This window comes from Leopardus geoffroyi, chromosome B3, assembly GCF_018350155.1.
Source record: "Leopardus geoffroyi isolate Oge1 chromosome B3, O.geoffroyi_Oge1_pat1.0, whole genome shotgun sequence".
NCBI lineage: Eukaryota > Metazoa > Chordata > Mammalia > Carnivora > Felidae > Leopardus > Leopardus geoffroyi.
The window spans coordinates 145,932,427-145,956,196 of NC_059337.1; the positions used below are offsets into that span (position 1 = coordinate 145,932,427).

The 23,770-nt window shown below is 66.7% G+C and overlaps 1 protein-coding gene across 1 annotated transcript in view; it reads left to right on the forward strand.

Annotated features, from left to right (window-relative positions):
* Positions 1-23,770, forward strand: part of KIF26A (kinesin family member 26A) — a 42,090-nt gene that overhangs the window by 11,766 nt on the left and 6,554 nt on the right. The window contains 10 exon segments of the mRNA XM_045448419.1: positions 2,950-3,402; positions 10,049-10,239; positions 16,734-16,923; positions 21,071-21,280; positions 21,771-21,816; positions 21,819-21,863; positions 22,131-22,393; positions 22,499-22,682; positions 22,795-22,957; positions 23,297-23,459. Of these exon segments, the coding sequence (XP_045304375.1) occupies positions 2,950-3,402; positions 10,049-10,239; positions 16,734-16,923; positions 21,071-21,280; positions 21,771-21,816; positions 21,819-21,863; positions 22,131-22,393; positions 22,499-22,682; positions 22,795-22,957; positions 23,297-23,459 (1,908 nt within the window).

A 23,770-nucleotide genomic window follows, 5' to 3' on the forward strand; every position in this document is an offset into this window, starting at 1 on the left:
GAAGGGCCTTCCCAGCCCCCGGCATTAAGGTCTGAGGGCTGTTGGCTTGTGAGGGGAAGGCCACCGTGGTCCCGGAGGGACCCGGAGGGGGGAGGCGGGCGGGGCTGCAGGGACTGCCCAGACTTTGTCTCTGTGGAGGCCGCCCAGGGGCGGCACGTGGTGTGAGTGAAGCTCCCCCTCGTCGGAGTCCTGAGCCCTGGGCCAGGGTGCTGGGGGTGGGGAGCCTGTCCTGGCCACAGCTTGCCGTTTGCCAAGCTGGTCCAGCAGCCTGGCGAGGTCATAGGTCCCTCCGGTGTGGGGCGCATGCTTCCAAGTGAGAGCAGTGAGTGGCCCAGCCCAGTGCTGCCCAGCCTGCCAGAGGGGCTCAGGGCCGGGCGGGCTCTTGGCCCCACTAGGGTCTCTGCGTGGTCACCCAAGGCAGGGCTCTCCTCTCGTGTCTCGTGTGTGTGACACGAGACGGAGCTGGGAGAGGTACCCTCTGCCCTGCCCAGGTGAGGATCCCCCAAGAGGCGCGCTTGGCTGCCGGTGCTGGGAAGGGGTGGTTGGCCCCACGGTGGGCTTGGGCCACGGGGTGGGCCCAGGTGTGTCTGGGCCAGGCCTCCTGGGGGGCTGGCGAAGCAGGGCTGGGGTGTGGTGAGTACCCCCTGTCCCCAACTGGAGCAGACCTGCCTAGTTTCCTCCTGGGGCTTTGATGGCGGAGCTTGAGGCCTTGGTGGGGCTGGGGCCTCCCTGACAGCTGCCATGTGCGTTCCTGGTGACACAGCTGGTGGGGGGGGGGGGGGTTGCTGTGTGCCTGTGGGGGTCTGGTGCGTGCTCAGGTCAGTAAGTGCCTCCCCCCGCCCCCCCCAGCTTTCCTTCCTGCCTCCTTCTGCCACAGGGCTCCCCCACAGGCCTGAGGTCCCCAGGCTGGCCTCGGCCCTGGAACAATGGGCTGCTGGGCCTGAGGGGGTGGGGGCTGGGCTGGGGGGGGGGGGCTGGGTGGGGCTGGGCTGCCTTTCAAGTCTCTTAATGGCACTTCCTTCCCCTCACACCCGGCCACCATTAGCAGCCTCCTGCTGAGTGGAAAAACCAGAGTAATCAGAGCTGGGACCTGGAAAATAGGCGGGAAGTGACAAGTGACAGAGCCAGGCCCCGCGTGAGCCCTGCCTGTGGCTGGGGACAGGGTGTCTGGATTCCATCTGTGGCCCCGGGTGCCAGCCCGAGTGGAGGCTCCTGCGGGGTTTCTGTGGGCCTGCCCCCCGCCCCCGCCCCCGACTGCAGGAGCCGCTGGGGGTGTCTGCTGATTGGGCCCGGGCATGCGGAGCACTTCAGAGGCTCTGGAGCCCTCCGGGCCTTGGCCGGAGAAAATCCAGGCCTTCTGGAGGGACCCACAGGTCTGGCAGCTGGTGCATCTGGCCTGGCCAAGTTTCGTGGGACCCGGTCTCCCTGGGGTATGTGGGGGGCGGTGGGGGGGCAGTGGTCTGGGCTGCGGCTGAGCCGGGGAGGACCGGGCAGGGAGTGTGACGCAGGGGCAGAGCCACGGCCCCCGGGGCTGACCAGCAGTGGCCCTTGCCAGCCAGCCCACGCTGCCACAGCGGGCCCCCTTGAGCCTCCCAGGCCTCGGTGCAGGGGTCGGGCTGGCCACCGCTCAGGCCCGGGGAACCTGGGTGGGGTGAATGAGATGCCCTCTGTTGGAGGGGGGCCTCAGCTTCCTCTTGTGCGTAAGGGGCGTATCTGGGGAGGCCGGAGTCCTGTGGGGGTGGTGTGGCTGGGAGAGGAAGAAACTCCGAGTCTGGAGGGTCATAGCAGGCCCAGCTGTGGGAGGAGCCCCAGCCGAGCGGCCCAGCTGGCCATGTGAGGACGAACGCCCTGGGTGGTCACGGCCACAGCTGGGCCGGGCCAGTGCTTTGTGGCGGGTCTGGCTCTGGCTTTGACCCCGACCTCCCCAGGGCTGCCCCGGGGGGGCGCCAAGGCAGAGCCTTGGTCAAGGGACCGGGCGTGGGCCCTGGAGATACACGACTCTTGAGAACTTGTCTCCAGTGAGGTTCCTTCTGAGGACTGGCTCTCTCCTCCTCTCCCTCCTTCCAGAGGTGTTCCCTCTTCCAGAAGGCCTCCCTGACCTCCAGGCGGGGTGAGGGCCTCCCTCGGGCTGACCTGGCTCCTGTCCCTAGCCCCTTCTGGACCCCAGGCTCACGATGAGGGAGAACCGTGTGCCCCCCTCCCCGGCACACGGCCGGGACCCTGGGCTGCAGGAGGAGTCACCAGGCGCCGCACGCCCTGGGCACCACGTCCATACCTGCGATCGAGCAGGGTGGGCTTCAGGCCTCCTGCCCCCTTGCCAGCTGGCACCGGTGCCTCCGTCTTCCTGTGGACCTGGAACTGCCTGGCTCGCCTCCGCGGAGTGTCACTGCACGGCGGGACTTCTGCTGCCACGTTTACGGCAGGGCCGCCTCGCGTTTTCCTCCAGATCCCCACCAGGGCCGAGGCTTCACCAGGGCAGGGAGACCCCACCTCGCCTGGGGCTGAGCCAGGCCAGCCCTCAGGGCGGGGGAGGGTGTTGCTTTCGAGTGGAGCCCTGGGGCGCCCGCAGCCTGCGAGCGTGGAAGGGCCCCCGGGGCCAGGGTGGGGGGTGTCCGCCTCCTGGATGCTTCCCAACCTTGCGGCCTTGGCTGCTCGCGGCCGGCCCGGGTGTTGGGGGAACGCGCAGATGCCTCGTCAGCCGAGACTGAGCACAGTAATGAGGGCGGGAGGAGGCAGGTAGTTGTCAAGGGCACCGTAGGCCCCACTATTAAGCTCCGATAATTATTTTCCTGCTGGGTGCGCGCAGACGAAACTGTTTGGGGCCTTATTAATCAGTTATGGATTATGCGGCGGCCACGGCGTGAGCTGGCCCGGCGCCGTGGCGGGTGAGGAACCAGGGGCTGGGTCCTGGCGCCCAGGCACCGACCGCCTTTGTCCTTGTTCCCCCAGGACCCTTGCCTCTCCGCTCTGCTCCTCGACAAGCTGCCGGCGCCCGGGGTCCTGCCGACATGCCGCCCGGAGGCCGAGCGCCGCTGCGACGTCTGTGACACGCACCTGAACCAGCTCACGCGGGAGGCCCTGCGGCTGCTCCAGGCACCTGCCAGCCGCGAGGACCCTGACGCCCAGCACGGAGGCCCTGGCCTCGTGCCCTCTGGCCCGGGCGCCATAACCAGCCCGCGGGCTGCGCCAGTGGCTGGTGGCCCGGCCGGGAGGCAGCCGGGCCGAGTGGGGCCGGACAGGAGGAAGGGACTGGCCTGGCCGCCCGGGCCCAGCGTCCAGGTGTCGGTGGCACCCGCTGGCCTCGGGGGAGCACTGAGCACGGTCACCATCCAGGCCCAGCAGTGCCTGGAGGGCATGTGGAGCGTCTCGAGGGTCAACAGCTTCCTGCCACCATCGTGCCTGGTGAGTCCCCTGGGCGGGGCGGGCTGCTGGCCTCTGAGGGGCCCTGCCCACATCTCACCGTGGCTCACGTTGTGCAGACTGAGCAGGACCCCCCTTAAGCAAGGGGCCGTGAACACTGGGGGAGGCCCCCGGACATTCCCGAGGCCCCCGTCAAGTGTGCTGGCGACGCGACAGCGGGCAGGGTCCTCACGCGGCCCCGGGGACATCGGTTCTGCGTAGCACCAGCACGCGTGGCCGGGCGTGGTGTCGGCCGCTCCTGCTTCTGAGAGCACCGGCTGGTGCGTGGGTTGACGGGAGGGCTCCTGGGACAGGGTCGGGCCCTCCTCCTCAGGGTCAGAGGCAGAGGGAACATCTCGTGGGGAGGGGTCCGGCGGCCCCTCCCCTCCGGGCTGCCCCCGAGGCTGTGGACTGTGCGACAGAGCTTGGCGTTAGGGGGAGGGGCCTGCAGGTGGTGGCCACGGTCTGGGCCCACTCCCCCGGTCTCTCAGGAGGCACATCTTTTCAGTCGCCGGCAGTGTCCCCTCCCCCAGGCCTCTCCTCTTCGGGCCCTCCTCGAGGTCCCCCACACCAGGGGGCGTGGCCTCCATGGAGCCAGCTCTGGGCACCAGCGGGCCCTGTGGGTGCCATGGACTTGGGCTGGGCGTCCTCAGGCAGAGCGCTGGGCCGGCGTCCCCCACGCAGGTGGAGAAGAGGCGAGCCTTGCAGGGCGGAGCCGGGACCGGCCGCGTTCCCCCTGGCCACAGAGCTTGGCTGGGGGTGGTCTCTCCCAGGGGTCTGCGGCGCCCCCGGTTTTCCCTCAAGCAGAAAGTCTACGAGGATAGGGGTCGCGATGTGAGGGTTGTTGGATTAGGGGTCTCCTGGGACAGTGGAGGGAGTCCGTTGGGGTTTGGGTGATGAGTGAGGTTAACCGTGCTGTCCTGGGAAGGCCTTTCTCCAGAATGCGCCTGGCTGCTCTGCCCAAGCCTCGGGGCTGCCCTCTCCCGGGGCCTTGGGCCCTCAGCTGTGCCCGTCTGTTTCGTGGAGGACTGAGGCCAAGAGCCCGAGGGTAGGAGTTCGCCAGGCAAACACGTAGGAAGGGCCTTCCAGGCAGAAGGAGCCTTCTGTGTCCAGGCCGAGGCCTGGAGGTGTGAAGCGCGGAGGCCTTCCTGGAGGTGGAGGTGTGAAGCCTGGGAGCCTTATCAGGACATAGGACTGCAGGGGGAAGGGAGCTGGGAGAGGGGCGGGGGTCTGGGCCAAGTGCGTCCGACGCTGCTGCCTTGGTGATTGTGGGTATATGGAGAAGCCCATGGAGAAGCCCCCTTGCTGCCCCCCTCCCCCATCACTCACCCCCGGGGCAGAGAGATCAGGGGGTCGCCGTGGAAACTAGTTTTGTTGGTCCATTTTCCAGTCACTACAGAGCCAGCCGGGCGAGCCTGCCCAGTGAGCGTCTCTGAAGTAGAGTGGTGGGTAGACCTGCCCCGTGGACTCTGCCTCGTGGGGCTGCGGGGCGTGGAGGTACAGGGAGGGTCCCCAGCTGCTGGGACAAAGTCACACATGATCCCAAAGCAGGACAGACCCCTGCCCGGTCCCCACTCCTGGGCTTGCCGTCCACTCTGAGTTTAGCGAGACGGTGCCTTTGATGACGTCCTGCCTTCGCTGGGACTTGGACCCCGTGACCGCTGCTGGGGCCAGTCCTGGAGGGCACTCTGCCCTTGGGGCCTCCCCGGCCCTTGGCAGCTTGGGGGTGGGGTGTGCAGGGGCTCAGGGAAGCACTTGGGTCTCGAACTAGCCTCCGGTTGGTGTGATGACGGGTCCTGGGTGCGGCCTTGCCGCTTCGGACTTCTCCTCTATTAAGTCCCGGGGCGAGGCCAGGAAGGGGGAGGCCGGCCCCTCCATGCATGCCTGGTACCTCCTGGCTGAGCACTGGGCCACCTCGGGGGCAGCACTGAGTTGGGGACGCAGCTCAGGAGAGCTGGGTAAGGCTTCCCGGAGGAAGTGAGGTTGAGCTGGGCCCAGAGGGAAGCGTCAGACGTGGCGGGCCCAGCTGTGGCGGGTCAGCGCGGGCGCGGGGCATAGCCGGAGGGCTCCTGGGAAGGGAGCCGGATGCATGTCTCACAGGGGCCTCGAATGCCAGGCAGAGGGAGGGGTCGGCCTTCGCTCTGAGGGTGCCCAGGAGGTAGAGGAGGGACACGAGCTGACCGCGGGGGCCGTGGGGTCGGTGCAGCCGTTGAGAGTCTCTGTCTCACGCGCCGGGCAGGGGGTTGCTGGCCTCTTGCTGGGCAGTCCTGCCGGCAGCCAGCATGTCGTAAAACGTGGGCGTTTAAGGCTCCCTCTCCGTGTTATGTGCACATTGATTGCGTTTGGGGTGGGTGGGAACGATCTGTAATTAGACAGCAGCCCTGGCGATCGATGGGGAGATTATTAGAAGCGTAAATAGAACTTTAGGATTCAGATGAGGTAATTTCCCCGGAACCAGGGCATCGATAGCGAGAAGTGGCTCTGGGATGGTAAAGTCTCGCGTGTACATACCTCTGGAGGACGTGCTGGGGTGCCCACCGGCGGCCCCGGGGCGCGACTGTTTCCAGCGGACGTGGCTCCAGCTGGCCAGGAGGGCTGGGGGGCGGGCTGCAGCCCCGTGTCTCAGCACGGAGAGGGGGAGGCAGGTTGTGAGGGGGATGGTCTTTGGAGGGGGAGGCCGGGAGCCAGGACTTTGAGGGCCCAGAACATCCTGGGCGCTGTGGCTGGGAGCCCGCCCTGTGTTCTCTGGGGGACCGTCCGGAGAGCCCCGTGCCTGGAGGGAGCGGCCCTTCGGCAGCCACAGCTGTAATCAAAACCCAAGCCCGCCTCCCTCGTCTGGGCGCACGGAGCTCGGCCCTTTCTGGCCAATTCCACCTCCTGAGTGTCCAGTGGTGTTTCCTGCTTGTGGGGCCCACCCGGCGGGACAGTCTGGCAGATGCTTTCCGGACCGTCAGGCCGAGGGGCAGACCTGCCGCCACAGGGGACGGAGGTGCCCACGGGAGCCAGGCTCCGGCCGTTGCCCCGAGATGCTGGGTGGTGGCCATGGGGCCACCCCAGGTCCTCCGCCCTGACCCGCTGCACTGGGTCCTGGCCGTGAACTGCAGCACGTCCCTCCGTGCTGACGGAGCACCCATGAGATGTCCACGGGACTCCTGTGCTCGGTTCTTAGCCGGAGACCACGAGCCTGCACGGCGGGGCGGCCGGGGGCGGGGCTGCATGGAGCCTGTGCAGACCTTCCCGAGCCCTGCAGACATCCACGGCCGGGCCCTACCCCGCGCCCTAGGGCTCATGGTCGGCGGGGAGGGGAGAACCCAGAGCCTAGGGCTCCAGGCTGGCCATGGGGGCTGGGGCAGTGGAGGCCCTGCCTGGCTGGGGGACTTCCTGGAGGAGGTGATGTGTGGAACAGGAGCTGAGGTCGTTCTGATGGAGACCGGGGAGCGGGTTGTGTGGCATCGGCCGGGGAGTTTGCCGCCGGTGACCTCGGTACCAGCCTGCCTGCCTCCCCTCGTCCTCGCGGTCCCTGGTAGGTGCCCGCCCATCCTCAGGGATGCGGCTGGGGTGGCAGGGAGTGGACGGTCCTGGCCTGTCTCTCTGACCTGGCCTTTTGCTGGTGCCCTCGCTCCGGGCCTCAGTTTACCCCTCCATGGAACAGACATTGGATGAGATGGCCCCCTCTTCCCTGTGGTGCTACAGCCGAGCTGCTTCTGTGATGGGGTGCTGGGGGGGGGGTGGGCAGGGCACCCGCAGGGGTCAGGTCATTCCCAGCCCGGAGCCTCTGGTACCTGGCGCAGGCCCGGCGAGCAGTACCGGCCGCACCCCACGGCGGGCTGCGACAGCCTGCGGGATCCAGTTCCGGCCGTTCGTTCGCCCCCTGCCCCCCAGCCGTCCCCACCTCGTGGCACAGAAGAACCCCCAGTGAGGGGTTCGTGCTGAGGAGCTGGCGAACGCCATCCTTCCCGTGCCAGAGTATCACAGGCCGAGGGGCTCGGGCCCCGGGGGCCAGTTTGGTGTTTCCCGGACCGTGCTCCCCGGAGCCCCGCGGCAGGCGCTGCCTGGAGCCCGTCGCTGCCGGCTGCCGTCGGGCGCCTCTGCCGGGACCGGCTCTGAGCTTGTGCGCTGGGCCCCGGGCCGGTGCGGCCGCCTCATGCTCTCCTCTCTTCGTGCTTCTCTTTCGTTGCTGCTCTCCTGCCTCCCTCTCGTTTTCTGTTTGGCCGCCTCCCGCCCTCCCCTCCCCTCCTCGACCCCTCTCTCCTGTCCTCCTGTCGTGGTCTTCCCTCTGGCCGCCCTCCCTCCCGCCCCCTCCGGCTTCTTTTGGCATGCCTGGGTTCTGCTCCTGGCAGGAATCGGCAGCGGCCGTCCCGATGGCCGGGGCCGTGTCTCGGCAGCTCGTGGGACGGCGGAGCCGAGGCATGTGCGGGACTCCGGAGACAGGTCAGTGTGGGCGACCCGCGCCATCGCCAGGTGGTGCCAGAACCTTCTGGCTGGAGGCGGAGAGGCTGCATGCGACGGTGGGCTGGCCCGGGCCCTGTGGGAGTGGACGGAGGGGCCGTGGAGGGCCCCCTCTGTGACCCCATGCCTGGGTCCCCCGCCGGCCGGGAGGCCTCACTGAGTGGAGTGACGGCCCGGCCCGTGCTGCTGGGCGTGGGCCCCGCGGCAGAGCCGTCCCGGGGGGCTGGCGGGAGCCAGGATGCCCACAGGGGTGGGTACGGGGGTGCTGCGGGTGGTGGTCCCCTCCCCGGACCTGGGGCGCACGGTGGGTGCTCAACCCTGCTCTGCTCTGCGGGGCCCCGGTGGTCAGCGTCCACGGGACGGAAGGTGGCAAGTCTTTCCCACCCGCTCTGCTCCACAGCGCCGGGTCTTTCGTGGGGAGCACTTGCGTCTAGTGGTGAGAAAGGTCTTCACGTTTGAGGGCAGGTGTGAGCATGTGTGGGAGTCCTCCGGCCGGGCTGCCCTGCGTTACCCGCACATTTGCCTTGGGTCTCCACAGCCTCCTGGAGAAGCGGCTTCTCGTTCTTATCGTCCAGGCCGAGGCCTGGCTGGCCCTCCTGGAATGTTCTCCGGGAGCCGGTGCCCCCTCCACTCCAACAGCCCCATTCCCTCAGGGACAGGGGGCCTCCCAGCCGTGGGAGAAGATGCGTCCCTGCCAGGCTGTGCCAGGCTCCTGGAAGACAGATTTACTGAGCACCTACCGTGCCCCAGGCAAGGTGTTGGCACAAGGACGTGGAGGGGACCAGGTCTGTGCGGGAGGACCCCCCAGGGTCTTCCTGATTCCTGACATGTTCTAGGTGATCACGGAAGCCGGAGGACTGAAAAAGTATGGTGCTGGGCATGGCCCCGTAGGCGGGGTGCAGAAGCACTAGACAGCCCGAGGGAAGCTGAGGTCAGAGGACTGGGGGAGGCCGGGACAGGGCACCGGGGGCAGGTGCAGGGAGTGCCTTGGAGAAGGAGAGGGCTGGCTGGGCTGGGTTCTGAGGGATGCATAGGAGTTCCTAGCCACTAGGCAGAGGCGAGGCAGGTGGCAGGGCGCGGAGGGTGAGGGCCTGGGCTGTTTCAGGTGTACCCTTCTCTGCTACTGACCTGTCCTCCCATCTCCTGGGGGAGCGGCCGGTGCACCAGGGGCCCCCGGGGGGAGTGCATGGCTTCTATGTAGCTTGAAGTTTGGGGTTCTCTGTGAACTTCCTTTGCAGACATGGTTTTACTGTGTCCCAAGAGGGGTTTGGAAGCTGGTGCTGACCGTGGGCTGGGCAGGGCGGGACCTTCCGCCGTGGTGAGGTGGCAGGACCTTCTTCAGAACGTTCCTCCCAAGGCGTGTGGTGGCACCGTGGCCTCTGGCTGCGTCCCTTAGGAGACCCCGAGGACGTTGGGCCCTCCAGAATGTGGCTCTTCACCCTCAGGGTCACCAGGGAGGCCCATGTCCCATCAGCATGAGGACCCTGGTCCTCCCAGGCCTGGCGTAGAAGGTGGCCCAGGCAGTGCTTGTCCACAGCCCTTGGGGCCGAGTGGAGCAGGGGGGCCCAGGGACCAGTGTGGTACCTGGGGAGGCTTGAAACCCTGGGGACAGGGGTTCCTAGGGGAATGGGTTTGGGAGTGGCCAGGCTGAGGCAGGCTGCTCCCCCCCACCCCCCACTCCTGCCAGGAGCCACAGCCACCCCCTCCGGGGCCAGGTCTGGCCTGGGGGTCCAGGGCCCGACGTGGGCACATAAACATAATATATGGTGGACGGATCTCAGGTTTTCTGGTGCCGTCCTAGGGAGCATTTAATTACATTTGTGCTTCATTACGAGGCTGTCTCTCTTTCTAGAATTTATTTTAGCTAATTAGCTGGAAATGCCAGAGTAGTATTTCAGATGATGGGAGCGTCATACATTATCATACACGGGGCAATTAGTGCTGCTGACAAATATTTATTGTGGTTTCTCCTCTGATCGTGCCCCTGCGTGCTCCCAGGTGGGTGACCCGGGGGTGAGGGGTGTGGGGGTCACTGGGTGGGCATCTGTGTCCACCTGTCTTCCGTGGGCCCTGTGAGGCTGGCCACCAGCCGGGGTCCTGTTGGGGGGGGAGGCCCGGGGAGCATGTGGGGGCCCTGGGGTGTGCGGTCCGCTTCCCCAGCAGGTGTGTGTTCCTCATGCAGGCTCCCCCTTCCCCCTAGGCTGAGGCGGCGGTGGCTGCGGTGGCAGTGGCAGACACGGTCCGGGACGGCTCCCCCACCTTGAGCTCTGATGGCGCGTCGAAGACGTGGGGCCGCGGTGGGGCCCGCACGACGGCACTGGTCACCCCGGCCCCGGGCGCCCCGGCTGGGGGCTCCACAGGCCCGTCGGCGGCAGCCTCCTTCTTCATTAGGTACGTCCCCCCGGGGGTGCTGGGACACACACAGCAGGTGGGGACCTGGGCCGCTGGCCCCCGTGGCCTGCGGGCCTTCCCTGGGAGAGCTGTGGCCGATCTGCCCTGGTAGGGCGGCAGGGGAGCGGCAGGGCCACGGTGGACGGGCACCGTGTCTACGGCGGTGGAGGCCTCTGGCACCAGGGGTGGGCTGCAGCCACGGGTGCCCTGGGACCTGCCCTGGGCCGGTGTGGGCTGGGGCCTCAGATAGAGGCTGATCCCAGTCGGGGAGCCGGGGGCGGGGGAGTGGAACGGGGCTTGAAGGAGGGCGTCCTGGAGGGCAGGCTGCACCCAGACCCCACGCTTTGCCCTCCCGTCCCCGGGGGGCTGCCGGCACATCTGTCCCTGTTAGATCCAGCTCCCCCATCGGCCAGGAGCTGGGTGGTCCAGTCCCGGCCTGAGCTCTGGTCCTCCAGATGCTTAGCTGCGGCCCTGCAGGCCCCAGGTGCTGGGGACGGGGGCCGGTGTAGCCCAGGCCCGGCAGGTTTGGAGGTGGGAAGTGGTGCGTGGTGGTGAGGGGCTCTCTTCCCCTGCCCCTGCCCCTCCCGCCAGGGCCCTGGGATTCAGCAGATAGGACAGACACAGCGGAGGACTGTGGATTACAGGATGTAATGGTGGTAATGAGTGGTAATGGCAGGCCCAGATGCGGGTCACTGTCCCATTAGCAGCCCTGGCGGGCACTGATAAGCTTGTCCATGAATCACGTGCGGGTGGAGGGGCAAGGTGCCTTATCAGCACGGGCTGTGGGGCTGTGAGGCCCGACGGGGGGCGGGGAGGGGGGTGCTGATGGGCTGGCGAACACTGGCTGTGGGGCCGGCGGGGGAGTCCCCGTGTAGGGGACGAGAGGGCCAAGCTGGACACGTCCCCACCTGGTTAGCCTCCGTGTCTAGGGCTTTCTGTAGTGGCTTGCTGCATTGGGCCGTGCCTGCAGGGGGATTTCAAGCCTTCTGAAAAGGAAGGAGCCCTCCAGTGGTCCCAGGTTCTGGGGGCCACGCTGGCTCATTAGTAACCTTGTGGCCGGCTAAGCAGGTGCCGGCTGCCTTTTGTCTCCATCGGAGCAAGGCTGCTGCTGACCTTGGGAAGTTACCATAGAAACAAGTGTGGGGACAGCGGGAGGCAAGTTTTCTGATGGGGGGGGGGGGAGTGCACTGCCCGCTGCCATTACTTCCAGCCTGTTGAACCAGCCCTGAATCGTAGCAGCGTCTCGCAGAGGCACGGGCCAAGTTGGGGCGTGGGTGTCTGGCCAGGAGGGCCATCGGACCTTGTGCTTGACTTGGGCCACAGCCCCCTGGGTGGGATGGGAGTGCTGCGCACCATACGTCCGCTCTCTTGTTTAGTGTGTGTGTTGGGGGGCCGTGGAGCTGCCGGATCCTGGCCTGGGGGGCTTCAGGCGTGTGCTGAGTGTACATTCTGTGCTCCCACCTCTGCCCCTCGCCGGGCTCCTACAGGGGCAGAGCTGAGCCCAGCCCACGCCCTGCCCCCTGGCCAGCGGGGGTGGGTATCTGTGCGGACAGCCTGTGATGGCCGTGTGGCATCTGTGAAGGGACAGGGCAGAGTGCTGTCCGTGGTGCTGAGTGCCACGGAGGTGGACTTTGAGGGGTGAGTAGGAGCCTGGCATTGGCCGGGGGAGGCGGAGTGGGGTAGCCGTTGGCAGTTTGGGATCTCCTTTGGTCCTGGAGCACTCACTGGGGGCCAGCCTCGCCCTGGGCCTTCCCAGGACTTCTGAGCCCCTCACCCCGATTTGGGGAACCAAGGCAGAGAGTGGTTGGCGTGGGCGCCGGGTGCCCAGGACCTCATTAATGTTGCTGTGCTGTACGGCTCAGGGCTGAGGCCTGGCGCCCTGCTCCCCGCAGCTGGGCCTGGATGGGCCGTTCACACATGGCAGCCACAGCTGTGGCCGAGAGCTCAGAGTGCCAACCGACCAGAGCTGCGACAAGGCCGGGCTCCGTGGGGAGGGCATAATTACATTCTCTCTGGAGGCCTTGACCCCCTTCCCCAGCTTTCCTGCTCCTACCGTGGGGTGCCCTTGCCCTTCACCTCTGCCGTCTCCCCTCCTCCCAAGATGTCTCCCCTAGTGGTCTCTCGCCCACCCTTCTGGGTCTTTCTGGGGGTCAGCTCCCAAATTGCTGAATGTACGTGCTTTGGAAGAGCCGTTGGGGTCTCCCGGGCAGGGGCTGGGGAGGTGGCAGGGTGAGGTTTCCTTCAGGTACCAGGACCCCCGCCCGCACTCATAGATGCCCCCGCATTGCCACCTCGGTGGAGCCCCTCCTGGGTGTCTGCCCGGGTGCCCAACCCGAGGACTGTCCGGCCTGGTGCCGGGCAGAGGTCCTCAGCCAGAGGGGGCACCGCCCAGGGGCACGCGGTCAGCATAAGCCAGGTACCCCGAGCAAGATGGCTCTGCCGAGAGTGTCTCCACTGCGAGGTGAAGTTCCCAGGTGACACGATGCGGCTGGGGGAGTGGGGGCCACACACGTGTCCAAAAAGCCCTGGCTGCCTCCTCGAATAGGGAAGGGCCTCACCATCAAGGCCACCTGCTTGTGCAGTCACCTCGTTTGTGAGAGGCAATTGTTCTTAGTAAAAAGGCAAAATATTCCCCGAGGGATGTTGGAGGGGTCTATCCCCCAGCCACCCACCCACTCACTCCTGCGCCCTCTCACCCACTCACCCCCTGCACCCACGCACCCACTCACCCCTGCACCCATGTACCCACTCACCCCTGTACCCACTCACCCATGCACCCCTGCACCCATGTACCCACTCACCTACTCACCCCTGCACCCACGCACCCACACACTCACCCATGCACCCACTCACCTACCCACCCCTGCACCCACTCACCCACACACCCATGCACTCACACACCCACTCACCCCTGCACCCACTCACCCACTCACCCCTGCACCCACTCACCCACGCACCCACTCACCCACTCACCCATGCACTCACTCACCCATGCACCCATGCACCCACCCACCCACACACTCACCCCTGCACCCACTCACCCACGCACACTCACCCCTGCACCCACTCACCCATGCACCCATGCGCTCACCCACGTACCCACTCACCCCTGTACCCACTCACCCACACACCCACTCACCCACACAGCCACACACTCACCCACTCATCTACACACTCACCCAGTCACCTCTGCACCCATGCGCTCATCGCCCACTGACCCATCTATTCACTCACTCACTCTTAGCCATGTCATTGCGTCCCGAGCTTCCCCGGTGTTTGGCCTGGGCTTGGCAAACACCTTCCCTTCTGAGACTCCGCCTGGTGGATGGACACGGCCTTATAAACTTGTTTCTCAGGACAGGGACTGGTTCCTGTAGTAGCAGGAGGCAGAGACTTGGGAAGCCCAGCTTGGGGGCATCAGGGCAGGCTTCCTGGAAGAGTAGCTTCTGAGGATGCGGAGAGCTAGACGCGCAGGTGAAGTTCCTGCTTTTCCAAGCCTTCTCTTCAGAGCCAGACCACTCAGACTTGCCTACACTTTCCAGCATGTCTCGCCTTCCAGTACTCCTCACCCCTGCAGGTCCCACCCTGGGCCCCCACCTCCAACAATGCAGTGGGCATTCATGGTCCTGGGTGTGGTGCTTGTGTATTCTCTTAGCCTCTGTGAGGCCTGGGGGCACCTTCCCACTGCTCTCTCCACCTGCCCTGGTCAGAAACCAGGCCTGGGCCTCCAGAAATCTGCAGCCCTTAATGGCAAGCCCGGCCCCCAGGGGCCCCCTCCCCCAGGCCATAGAAACCGAGGTGTGGCTGCTGGGTTTGTCCCTGTCAACAGGGGCCTGGATTTCATCAAAAGAGAGAGTGCCCATCCTGGGCCCTTGTTAAGGCAGTGACATGTCTTTGAGTCATGCCTGGTGGGGTGAGCCTGTAAGGGCAGGACCTGGAGGGCCAGGCGGGCCAGGGCCCAGCTCCTCAGCTCCCAGCCCCTTGGGGGCCGACCGCAGGGCTGAGGAGGGAGGAGAGGGTGCCCTGAGTTAGGTCAGACTGTAGGGTGGAGCCCTGGCCAACAGCGTTCCTGACTCCCAGGGCTGGCGGGACCTCAGAGAGTGCCAGGCCCAGCCCCTGTCCAGGCGTGACCGGAACGTGTCTGGGGGAAGGACACCTCGCCGTGCTTTGCTGCCAGGGCCCTGAGGGTGACCAGCTGTGCTGAGGTCTGTGCCGCAAACCCCTGGCTCTTGAGAGGATCATGGAGGGAACAGGAGCCATCTGGCCTCGTGTGTGACCCACCAGGCAAAGGAAGCACTGCCCTCTGGTCGTGCAGATTGGAGGTTGTGACCCGGGGTTGCTCCGCCCTCCTCCACTACCTTACCCATCAACCCTGGGTCCTTCTCAGCCCCTACGTACCCCGGAGATTTAGGAGTGTGGGTTCAGGATGCCCCGCCCCCCACAGTGCCAGGGTCCCAGGCCGACCTTGCCCGACCTAGGGAGGAGCAGGGAACTGGCTGTTGGCGTGGGGGAGGCCTGCCTTGGCCAGGGCTGTCTGCTGACCTGTTCCATCGGCCTGAGGGCCTGGTGGACACCCTCCACACGCTCATGCTGGGCGGCCCGTCCGTGCTGGGCTTTCCTGAAATCCTGGGAAGGAGCACCACTGTACCTATTTACAGAGGAGGAAATGAATCCTGGGGCCTCGTAGTCCTTCGGAGTCCCACTCTCCCTGGCCACCTCAGCCCCTGGGGGCAGTGTGGGGCAGGTGGGGCCGGGCTGCCTGCTGGGCGCTAATGTTCTCCAAGTCCTGCTACAGCACCCGCCCCCCCCCCCCCCCTGCCCCCGAGTGCTTGGCAGGAAGCCTCTGTGGAACCCGGGGTGGCTGGGGTCCAGGACAGGAGTCCAAGGCTGGGCAGCGGGCCGGGCGGAGGAGCCCCAGGAGCCGAGGCTCTGATGAAATGGCCTCATTTCCTCCCACAGCCCCTGCCCAGGTCTCCCTGGTCCTCGCCCTGCCGGCCCTGACTGACCCCCGGGGACAGGTCACACTCAAGTTTGGGCTGTGGCCGAAGCCTTGCCTTCTCAGAGTGGCTCTTGTCCCCTGCCCTCAGGCGATGCTGCCAGGCCCCTTCTGCCCCTGACTTGCTGTGACTCTCAGGCAGTGGGGGGTGGGACGAAGGTCTTCTCCTTGCAGGGAGTTCTGAGGTTTACAAGTACGTGGGCTCAGTCGGGAATCGGGTTATTGTTGGTCTGTGGCCAGAGAAGCCCGGTGGTCCGACTCGGGGCTCCCTGCGCCCCCAGATGCTTGGGCTCCTCCTGGACAGCTTGTGGGCTCCACTCTCCACACCCCCGCCCCACCCGGCCCGGGCACGCATCGGCACCACCGGCCACCGCTCTATTAAGGACCCGCCACGCATCGTAGATTACTTTTATTTCCCGCCATGACACCTCACTAGGAGGAAAGCCGTCCCTGGGGTCTCTTAAAAGACAACTCCTATTAAAGATGAGTGGGGTTAAGCAAAACGCTGGCAGTAGATGGCTGAGCGGGAGGCTGGCTGAGGGCTGGACGGGCACCGCGGGGTGCAGAAGAGGGGAGGAGCCGCGGGTGTCACAGGTGCTTCAGCCCCGAGCTCGGATCACGTCCCGGCTGCCCCCCTTTCACGGGGGCCCCACCCGCGTGGAGAGGTGATGAGGCCAGGCCATCTGCGCGCCGGGCACGGAGCCTGAACGCGCTCCGGGGCCCACGGTGTGTTCTTTCGTATCTGTGTCACCTGGTGTCACCGTGCTGGGAGCCTGGGGTGGGTGCCGGGCAGCCTGGTGGCCTGCAGTGGAGGGTGCGGGCTCCGGGGGCTGACGTGAGCCAACTCTAACGCGGTGCCGGGGGAGGATGTGTGGGAGCCCCTGTGGGAGCGTGGTGGGCCCGTGGGGCACGTGTGCCTGTGACGGTCCCCTGGGGGTTCACAACAGTGCTTCTCAAACGTGCACCAGATGTCGGGGTGGGTTAAAACTCAGGGGGTCTGCACATTCCCCGGGGGTGCTGTGGGGGTGCTGTGGGCTCGAGTGCCCGGCTGAGGATGCCGGTATGGTGGGGAGGGGGCCGGGGGCCACGGTAACCATGGGAACACCAGGTTTTGTTGAGCTCCTCCGGTTTGCAGGGTGCTTCGAACCCTTCGGCTCATCAGGGTTGCACACGAGAGCCTGTGCTGGTCATGGCAACCCATGTTAGAGATGGGGAGACCGAGGCACAGAGACTAAGTCGACACGCCTGGGTGCCCCGGCCTAGGAGTGGCTGACCCCAGCCCGCTCCAGCCACCGCCCTCCCCATCCCCCCAGCAGCTGCTGGGCAGGGGACCCAGGGCAGCTGGAGGAGACCCGGCCTGCACTGAGCCAGCCGCCAGGGATAGGACACAGCAACCCCAGCCCGGGGGCCCGTACGGGCTGTGGGTCGCACCCGGGGTGGGGCAGGTGAGAAGGACAGCACTGAGTGCCCCCACCGGCCCCCGTCCTCCCCTCCCCAGGGCTGCCCAGAAGCTCAGCCTGGCCTCCAAGCGCAAGAAACCTCACCCGCCACCAGCCCCTGCTGCCCGCGGCGCCTCCCCCTACCCCACGGACTTCAGCGGGGTCCTGCAGCTGTGGCCGCCCCCCACGCCCCCCTGCCTGCTCAGGGCCGCCTCCAAGGTGAAGGACAACCTCGGCGGTGTCGGAAAGGTAGGCCTGCTCCTGATTGGAGGTGACCCCGGGGGCTGGGGGCTGGGACGAAGCCAGGGGTGTCTGAGTAGGTGCTGGGAGGGGGCGCAGGAGGCGGAAGGATCCTGCTTCCTTCTCCCAGCTTGGATGAGGTGGGGTACGGACGGGGAGACTGAGGCCCAGGCCCACGTTGGCTGCTCTGGGTGGCAACAAGAGCCTAGGAGACTGCGGTGGGGGTCCCAGGGGCATGTTGTGGCCTCAGAGTGGGGTGGGACAGCCAGGGCTTCCTGGGGCTAGGGGTTGGGGTCTGGCCCCCAGGAGCCCCCCTACCGTGTGTCAGTTGGGACGCTTCCCTCCGCTGTTCAGAGTCCGGGCAGATCCCAGCTGCCACCACCCCTGGAAAGGGGAACGTATGATCAGCTGGTTCAGGTGGGGAAACTGAGGCCCAGAGGGGGGAAGGGGCCCAGCTGCCTGGTCTTGGAACAGGCCATCTGGCCCCTGGCTCTGACCCCTGGCTTCCGTGGCCTTTTGCCCAGACTGGGTTTCCGTCCTGGCCCCACGTGGTTTGCTGGGAACTACACCCTGGCCCGGATCGGGGCCCTGCATGTGTGGGGTCTGCGTGAGCACGTTAGCTGGGCTCTTTGTGAGGTGGGCTCTTTGTGCCCATGGAGGGTGGGGAGACTGAGGCACAGTCACACAGCCGTGGGGGTGAGCATTGGACCTGACCCTGAGTGTGTACCCTGACATTTTCCCCTGACTTCCTGCCCACACTCTGCGTGCTGGCCACTCCCAGGTGCCTCCCTGAGGGTGGTTGGGACTGGGGTGGCCCCCTTGCCGCACACCCCTGCCCCCGGCCGGCCGGCCACCCGCCCGGGCACTGGGCGCAGCCTCTCCGGCGCCCAGAGGCTCACCCTGCAGAGGCTGGTTGGCTGGGTCCATGCTCCCCTGAGCTCGGTCTGCCCCACCCGCCTGGGCTGCAGAGGGGTCTGATGTGTTCACAGAGGGTCCCCTGCCCCGGGGCCTGAGCCACTCCCCGGACCACTCCCCTGACGCTCCCTGCCCCCTGGCCCTCCCGCTGCACCCCTCCTCCTCAAGGGACTGCCAGCCAGCTCTTGCTGGAAGCCTTCTCTCACGCCTGTCACCCCGACAAGCCTCTCCGCGTAGGTGGTCCTGGGAACCTCAGCGCCGCCCACGTGCAGGTGTATGTGTCGGGGACACGAACCCCGACTGGGCAGAGTGGCTGCGGGACGGGGCTCTAACAGCTCTGACCTTGGCCTCCTCCCTTGTCGCTGGCTCCCTCGGCCAGCTCTCTCTGAAAGTGGGGGGGGGGGGTGGGCAGGCAGGCCTCGTGTCTCAGGCGTGTTATGGGGGGTAGCAAGCCTCTGCCACCTCCTTCTGGGGTCCCCACCCAAGTATTCTGGGGCAGGGTCTCCTCCGTGGTACACCAGCTCCCTCCCCACCCCCTGCCCCCGTCCCTCCACATGGAGCCCTTGTCCCCCAGTCCACTCACTGCCCACCCAGTGCCCCCTCCCTGGCTCCCGGGCTGTTATTTGCACGAATGTCGCATAGTCAGAAATGCCTCTTGAAAGGCGTTTAATATTGTCACAGAAAAGAAGTTAGATTACACTCAATTCCTGACATTAATGTGCTACTTAAGGTAATTCATCATCTTGCAGTATTAAAAAAGACATCGCTTCTGTGGGTGCTGAGCGGCGCCCCTCCCCCCTCGCCCGCCTGGGCCACCTCTTAGGAGTGGAAGCCCTTTTTTATGCAAAACGTGTTTTTTCCCTACCTGGCAGCATTCCGCGGCTCTTTGTAATATCTGAACATTTGGGGAAGAGACTCCATGCCCTTGTCTGGTGCAAAGACCCTGTCGTTTCCTGGCTGTGATGACAGGATCCTTGCAGACAATGGCCTGTGCGTTCGGCTAGGACAGGGCGACGGCCCCGGGCGGCCGCTCTGCGCCCTCCCCGCAGGCCAGGCCGTGGGTCCCTGAGTGGGGATGAATGTCGCTGGCTCCAGAAGGCAGCACCGGGTGCATTTCCTGCCCTGCAGGAGCCCAGGCGGAGGGCCTCACCCCCTAGGAACCCCCTCCAATCTGCACAGCCCATTTGGCTCCTGAAGTGGCCAGGAGTTCATGCTGAAAAAAAAATTGCCAGAAATTACCGCGAAGTGCACGTTGTCGTCTGCTTGGCAGCAGCATTTGGAAATGAAATAGTTTTGTTCGTGTCGTCGGGGAATAAAGGAATCGATTCTCGCCCGACGGAGCCCAGGTTCGGGGAGTGCAGCAGAAAAGTGTTTTCTTTCCGCTTCTCCCCTGAGAACGTACCCCCCCTTCCTGGAGCGATTTTGCATGTCAATTTGCCACGTGCTGAAGGGGAGAAGACGGGCCTCGCGCGGAACTACCCACAGTAAACCAATCTTGCCCGCGTATGTATCTGTCACTTACAATTAAATCCGTGAAAAATATTGGCTCTGAAATGAGTCTGGTAATTTGATTTACGCTGTGGCGGAGAAATCGAAGACTTCATTGGGGAGTGGAAGGTGGTGTCCTTCAGCAGAAAGTGGGGGCTGGCGCCCCTCCCAGGAGGCGCCCCAGTTCACGGGGGGCGCATCGTGGTCACGGCCCAGCACGAGATGTAGTTTGGGGTGTTTGTTCTCCACGCAGGTTTTGGGCTCTTGGGGCCAGGTCCCGGCCCCCCTCCCCGCTGAGCCTCTGTTCCCTTGGGGCCGACGGGGCTGGTGGTCCAGCTGTGTGGATGCCAGTCTTCCGCGGAGCCCGGCACAGGGGTGGGGGGCACACCGTTGTGTCTATTTTTGGTTTTAGGGTCGCGCGGGAGCTGAGGCTGCGTGGTCACCTGCCAGAGCCCCCAGGCGAACACCCTCCCCCATCCTGCCCTGTTCTTTCTCCTCGACTCCCCCACCTGTGCCCCCCCTGGCCAGGCCTCAGTGTCGCCAACACCTCCTGGCAGAATTGAGCCTTTTCTTGGGGACGATCACCGTGTCCTCCTGCTGGCCGGGACCCTGCCAGTGTGTGGGGTTTTGGGTTGGGTCCCCGGCCGGCTCCCCCAGCTTCCCCTCCCAGGGCATCATGGCTCTCCAGCCAGCCCCCTTTTGTGCCTTTGTTCTTCCTCTCCCTGTGCCGGACCCTGGCTGAGGAGCTAGAGGCAGGGAGGGGCTCCCTGGAGGAGGCAGAGGCTGGACCGACATGGGGGCTGGGGCCGCGCTGCTCTGGCCGTGGGGAGGGAATCCTCGCTGGGGGGCTGCCCCAGTCCCCATCCTGCGCCTGCTTTCCTGGGAGCGGCACTTGACGGCCTGCTGACCTGGGGCCGCTGAGGTGGGGGTGCGGGGCAGCACCCCGGGGCGGGGCTCCGTGGGCAGGAGTGTGGCCTGTGCATCTTCCTTCGGCGGGGGCGGGGGGGGGGGTGGCTGTGTCTGCGGCCTGTTCTGGTTGCCCCTCCCTCCCTCCTTCTCCCTCTGCCCTCGGTTTGGGATTGGGTCTCAGGCTGTGCGACCTGTCAGTGTTTCCTCCCTCCTGGGATGGAGGTGGGCCTGGGAGGGGGTCGCTGGGCCGAGAGCCGTGCGCCGCGCTGTGTGTGTGCCAGGGGCTCCTTCTGGTCCCAGGGGCTCTGTGCCTTCGGGTTGAACTCGCTCAGCTTCCGGCTCTGCATCTGAGTCAGTGAGCGGCCCAGAGACCCCACGTCGAGGGTAGGCGGGTGCACTTGTGGTGCCACACTTCCATCCCTGTGCTCACGGGGGCATCCAAAGCCTGTTCCCCCACTCCTGACTTTCCCCCCTGCTGTCCTCCACCACCCAACCCCCTCCCCCGCCCTGTCCTCCCCGACCCCATGCTCCTCCTGTGCTCCTCCACCCCGTGCTCCCTGACTCCGTGCTCCCCTGTCCTGGCCCCGGCTCCTCCTCCTGTGCTGACTGCCCCCACACCAGGCTCCTGTCCTGTCGCTGGGCCTCGCGTTCTGCCTGCCTGGCTGATCTCTTGCGGGATCTGCTCTGGCTGGAGCTGGGGTGCAGGCATCCACATTCCTGCGGTGGGGATCCCCGTGCCGGGGCCTGGCCCGCTGTCTCAACTCGCGCGAGTTCCTCCTGCCTTGTAATTAGCGGCCGCTGGGCGGGCGGCTGCTCAGATGCCCGTTCCCGCCTCCCCTGCCAGGTGAAGGTCATGTTGCGAATCTGGCCGGCACAGGGGGCGCAGCACTCGGCCGAGCCCACGTCCTTCCTGAAGGTGGACCCGCGTAAGAAGCAGGTGACCCTGTACGACCCGGCCGCCGGGCCCCCAGGAGGCTCGGGCCCCCGACGAGCCGCCGCCGTGGCTCCTAAGATGTTTGCCTTCGATGCGGTCTTCCCCCAGGACTCGGAGCAGGTGAGGGCGGCGGGCACCCCCGGGGCTGGGGCCGGGGCCGGGCCTGTGCTTGTTCCTGGTGCCCAGAGAGGAAGGAGGAGGGCGGCAAGAGCGAGGCCAGTGGCCCAGGCCCGGCCCCTTCTGCTTTCCCTTCCTCCTTGGCCCCGGCCCAGGGGGTCTCCGACTCTGCTGCTGGCCTGGGGAAGTGCACGATTTTTGGCGGGCTCTATGGAAGCCTTGCGTGCTGGGTGTGCGTGAGCGCCTGGGGTGTGGTGTGGTCTCCACGACGGTGGTGTGAGTTGTGTGCCTGGAGGCTCACGCCCTGTGTGCTGTGTGTCTGTATCCTGTCCGTGTGTGTGTGTCCCGCGTGCACGTGGAGGTCTGTGTCCTCGGTCCTGTGCGTGCCGGCCTGGCCACCTTGTGAGCTGGGGACAGACAGGTGTGGTGGGAGGCTGGGTGTCGACCCCCTCGATTCTGGCGCCTGCCTGACACCCGGGGCCCCCCCTCCCAGGCTGAGGTCTGTTCCGGGACAGTGGCTGACGTGCTCCAGGCGGTGGTCGGGGGGCTGATGGCTGCATTTTCTCCTTTGGCCACATGAGCCTTGGTAAGCATCCCCCCTCATCCCCTCTCTGCAGTCTCTGGGCCTCATTTCCCGGTGGGGAGGGGGCTGCACGGGGGGGGGGGGGAAGCCCAAACCCTGTCGTCCTGGAGGGCAGGAGGCCTTGGACTGGAGGAGGCCCCCTAGGTCTCAGTGGCCCCCAGTCGGCCCCGAGGGCGCCGGGCAGGTCCAGGGAGGAGGCCGGGTGTGGCTGGGCTCCCAGGGCATGTCGGGCTGAGTGGGGGGGCCCTGACACGCCCACGTGGCCCCCAGGCAAGTCCTACACGATGATCGGGAAGGACAGCTCGCCTCAGAGCCTGGGTGTCGTGCCCTGCGCCATTTCCTGGCTCTTCAGGCTCATCGACGAGCGCAAGGAGAGGACGGGCACCCGCTTCTCCGTCCGCGTGTCGGCCGCGGAGGTGTGCGGCCCCGACGAGAGCCTGCGGGACCTGCTGGCCGAGGTGGCCTCCGGCAGCCTCCAGGACGCCCAGTCCCCGGGCGTGTACCTGCGCGAGGACCCGGGGTGTGGGGCGCAGGTACGCCGCGGCCCCGCGTGCGGTCTCGGGGGGCTGTGAGGGGGCCGTGGGGAGGTAGGCGCGGGCCGCAACTTGTGGGGCGCTGTCCCCTCCGCCTGTCCCCAGCTCCAGAACCAGAGCGAGCTCCGGGCGCCCACGGCCGAGAAGGCAGCCTTCTACCTGGACGCCGCGCTGGCGGCCCGCAGCACCGGCCGGCCCGGCTGCAGCGAGGGCGCCCGGTGTGGCTCACACACGCTCTTCACGCTGCACGTTTACCAGTACCGCATGGAGAAGTGCGGCCGCGGCGGAAGTAGGTGTCCGCCCGGCGTGGCTCCCGTCCGCAGGGCCGTGCCCGGGCGGGTGGGGGGGGGGGTCTGGGTGCCCTGGGGCCCTGCCGTCACCCTCCTGCCCTGTGGTTTCAGTGTCTGGAGGCCGCAGCCGCCTGCATCTCATCGACCTGGGCAGCTGTGAGGGGGCGCCCGGCAGGGGCGGCGAGGCCTCCGGGGGCCCCCCGTGCCTGTCTCTGTCGGCTCTGGGCAGCGTCATCTTGGCCCTGGTCAGCGGAGCCAAGCACGTGCCCTACAGGTGAACGGCGGGTTCCTCGGTGGGCGGGCGCCGGCCCTGGGGTGGCCCCCGGGAACCAGCCGAGGGCAAGGCGGGCCTGCCCAGTACGTCTGGACCCCTGAGCTCTTTTGGTCCTCTGTTCGTCCCCGTCTGCCGGACCTTGCCGTCGGGGGGGGGGGGGCGGGGGCCCACGGGGTGGCTGCCCGACCAGAGCCTGGGCTCCAGGCACGGCCCCGTCCCGGCGAGGGGCCTGTGTCCTGCCCTCCCCCGCCCCCCGCCCCGTAGCACCCCGCACGCCCAGCCTCCCACCCTGACGTCCCCTCCCCAGGCCCTCAGCCTCTGAGCAACCCTCGCCCCCAGGGAGCACAGGCTCACCATGCTGCTGCGTGAGTCCCTGGCCGCCCCCAGCTGCCGAGCCACCATGATCGCCCACGTCTCGGACGCGCCAGCACGCCATGCCGAAACGCTCAGCACCGTGCAGCTGGCTGCCCGCATTCACCGCCTGCGCAGGAAGAAGGTCAAGGTCCGTTCCGCCTCCTTCCAGCCCCTTCCACCTTGAGGACCCCCCCGGGGTCCTGCGTCCTCTGAGGGCCCCTGCCTGGCGGGGTGGGGAGCCTGCTGCCCATCTCTGGTTGGCCCCATGGGGCTCTGCCCAGAGAAGGTAGGGAGCCGGGCCTGGGCCCTGGGCATCTGATGCAGGGCTGGAGCCTGTCCCCGAGGGGGGCTTGGGGTTGCTTGGCCTCTGTGTCTCCGGCACAGGGGTAGGCCTGTGGTCCGGGCAACCTGGCGGGGTCCCCGTGCCCCCCGGGCGCCAACCAGCAGAAAACTTCCCTG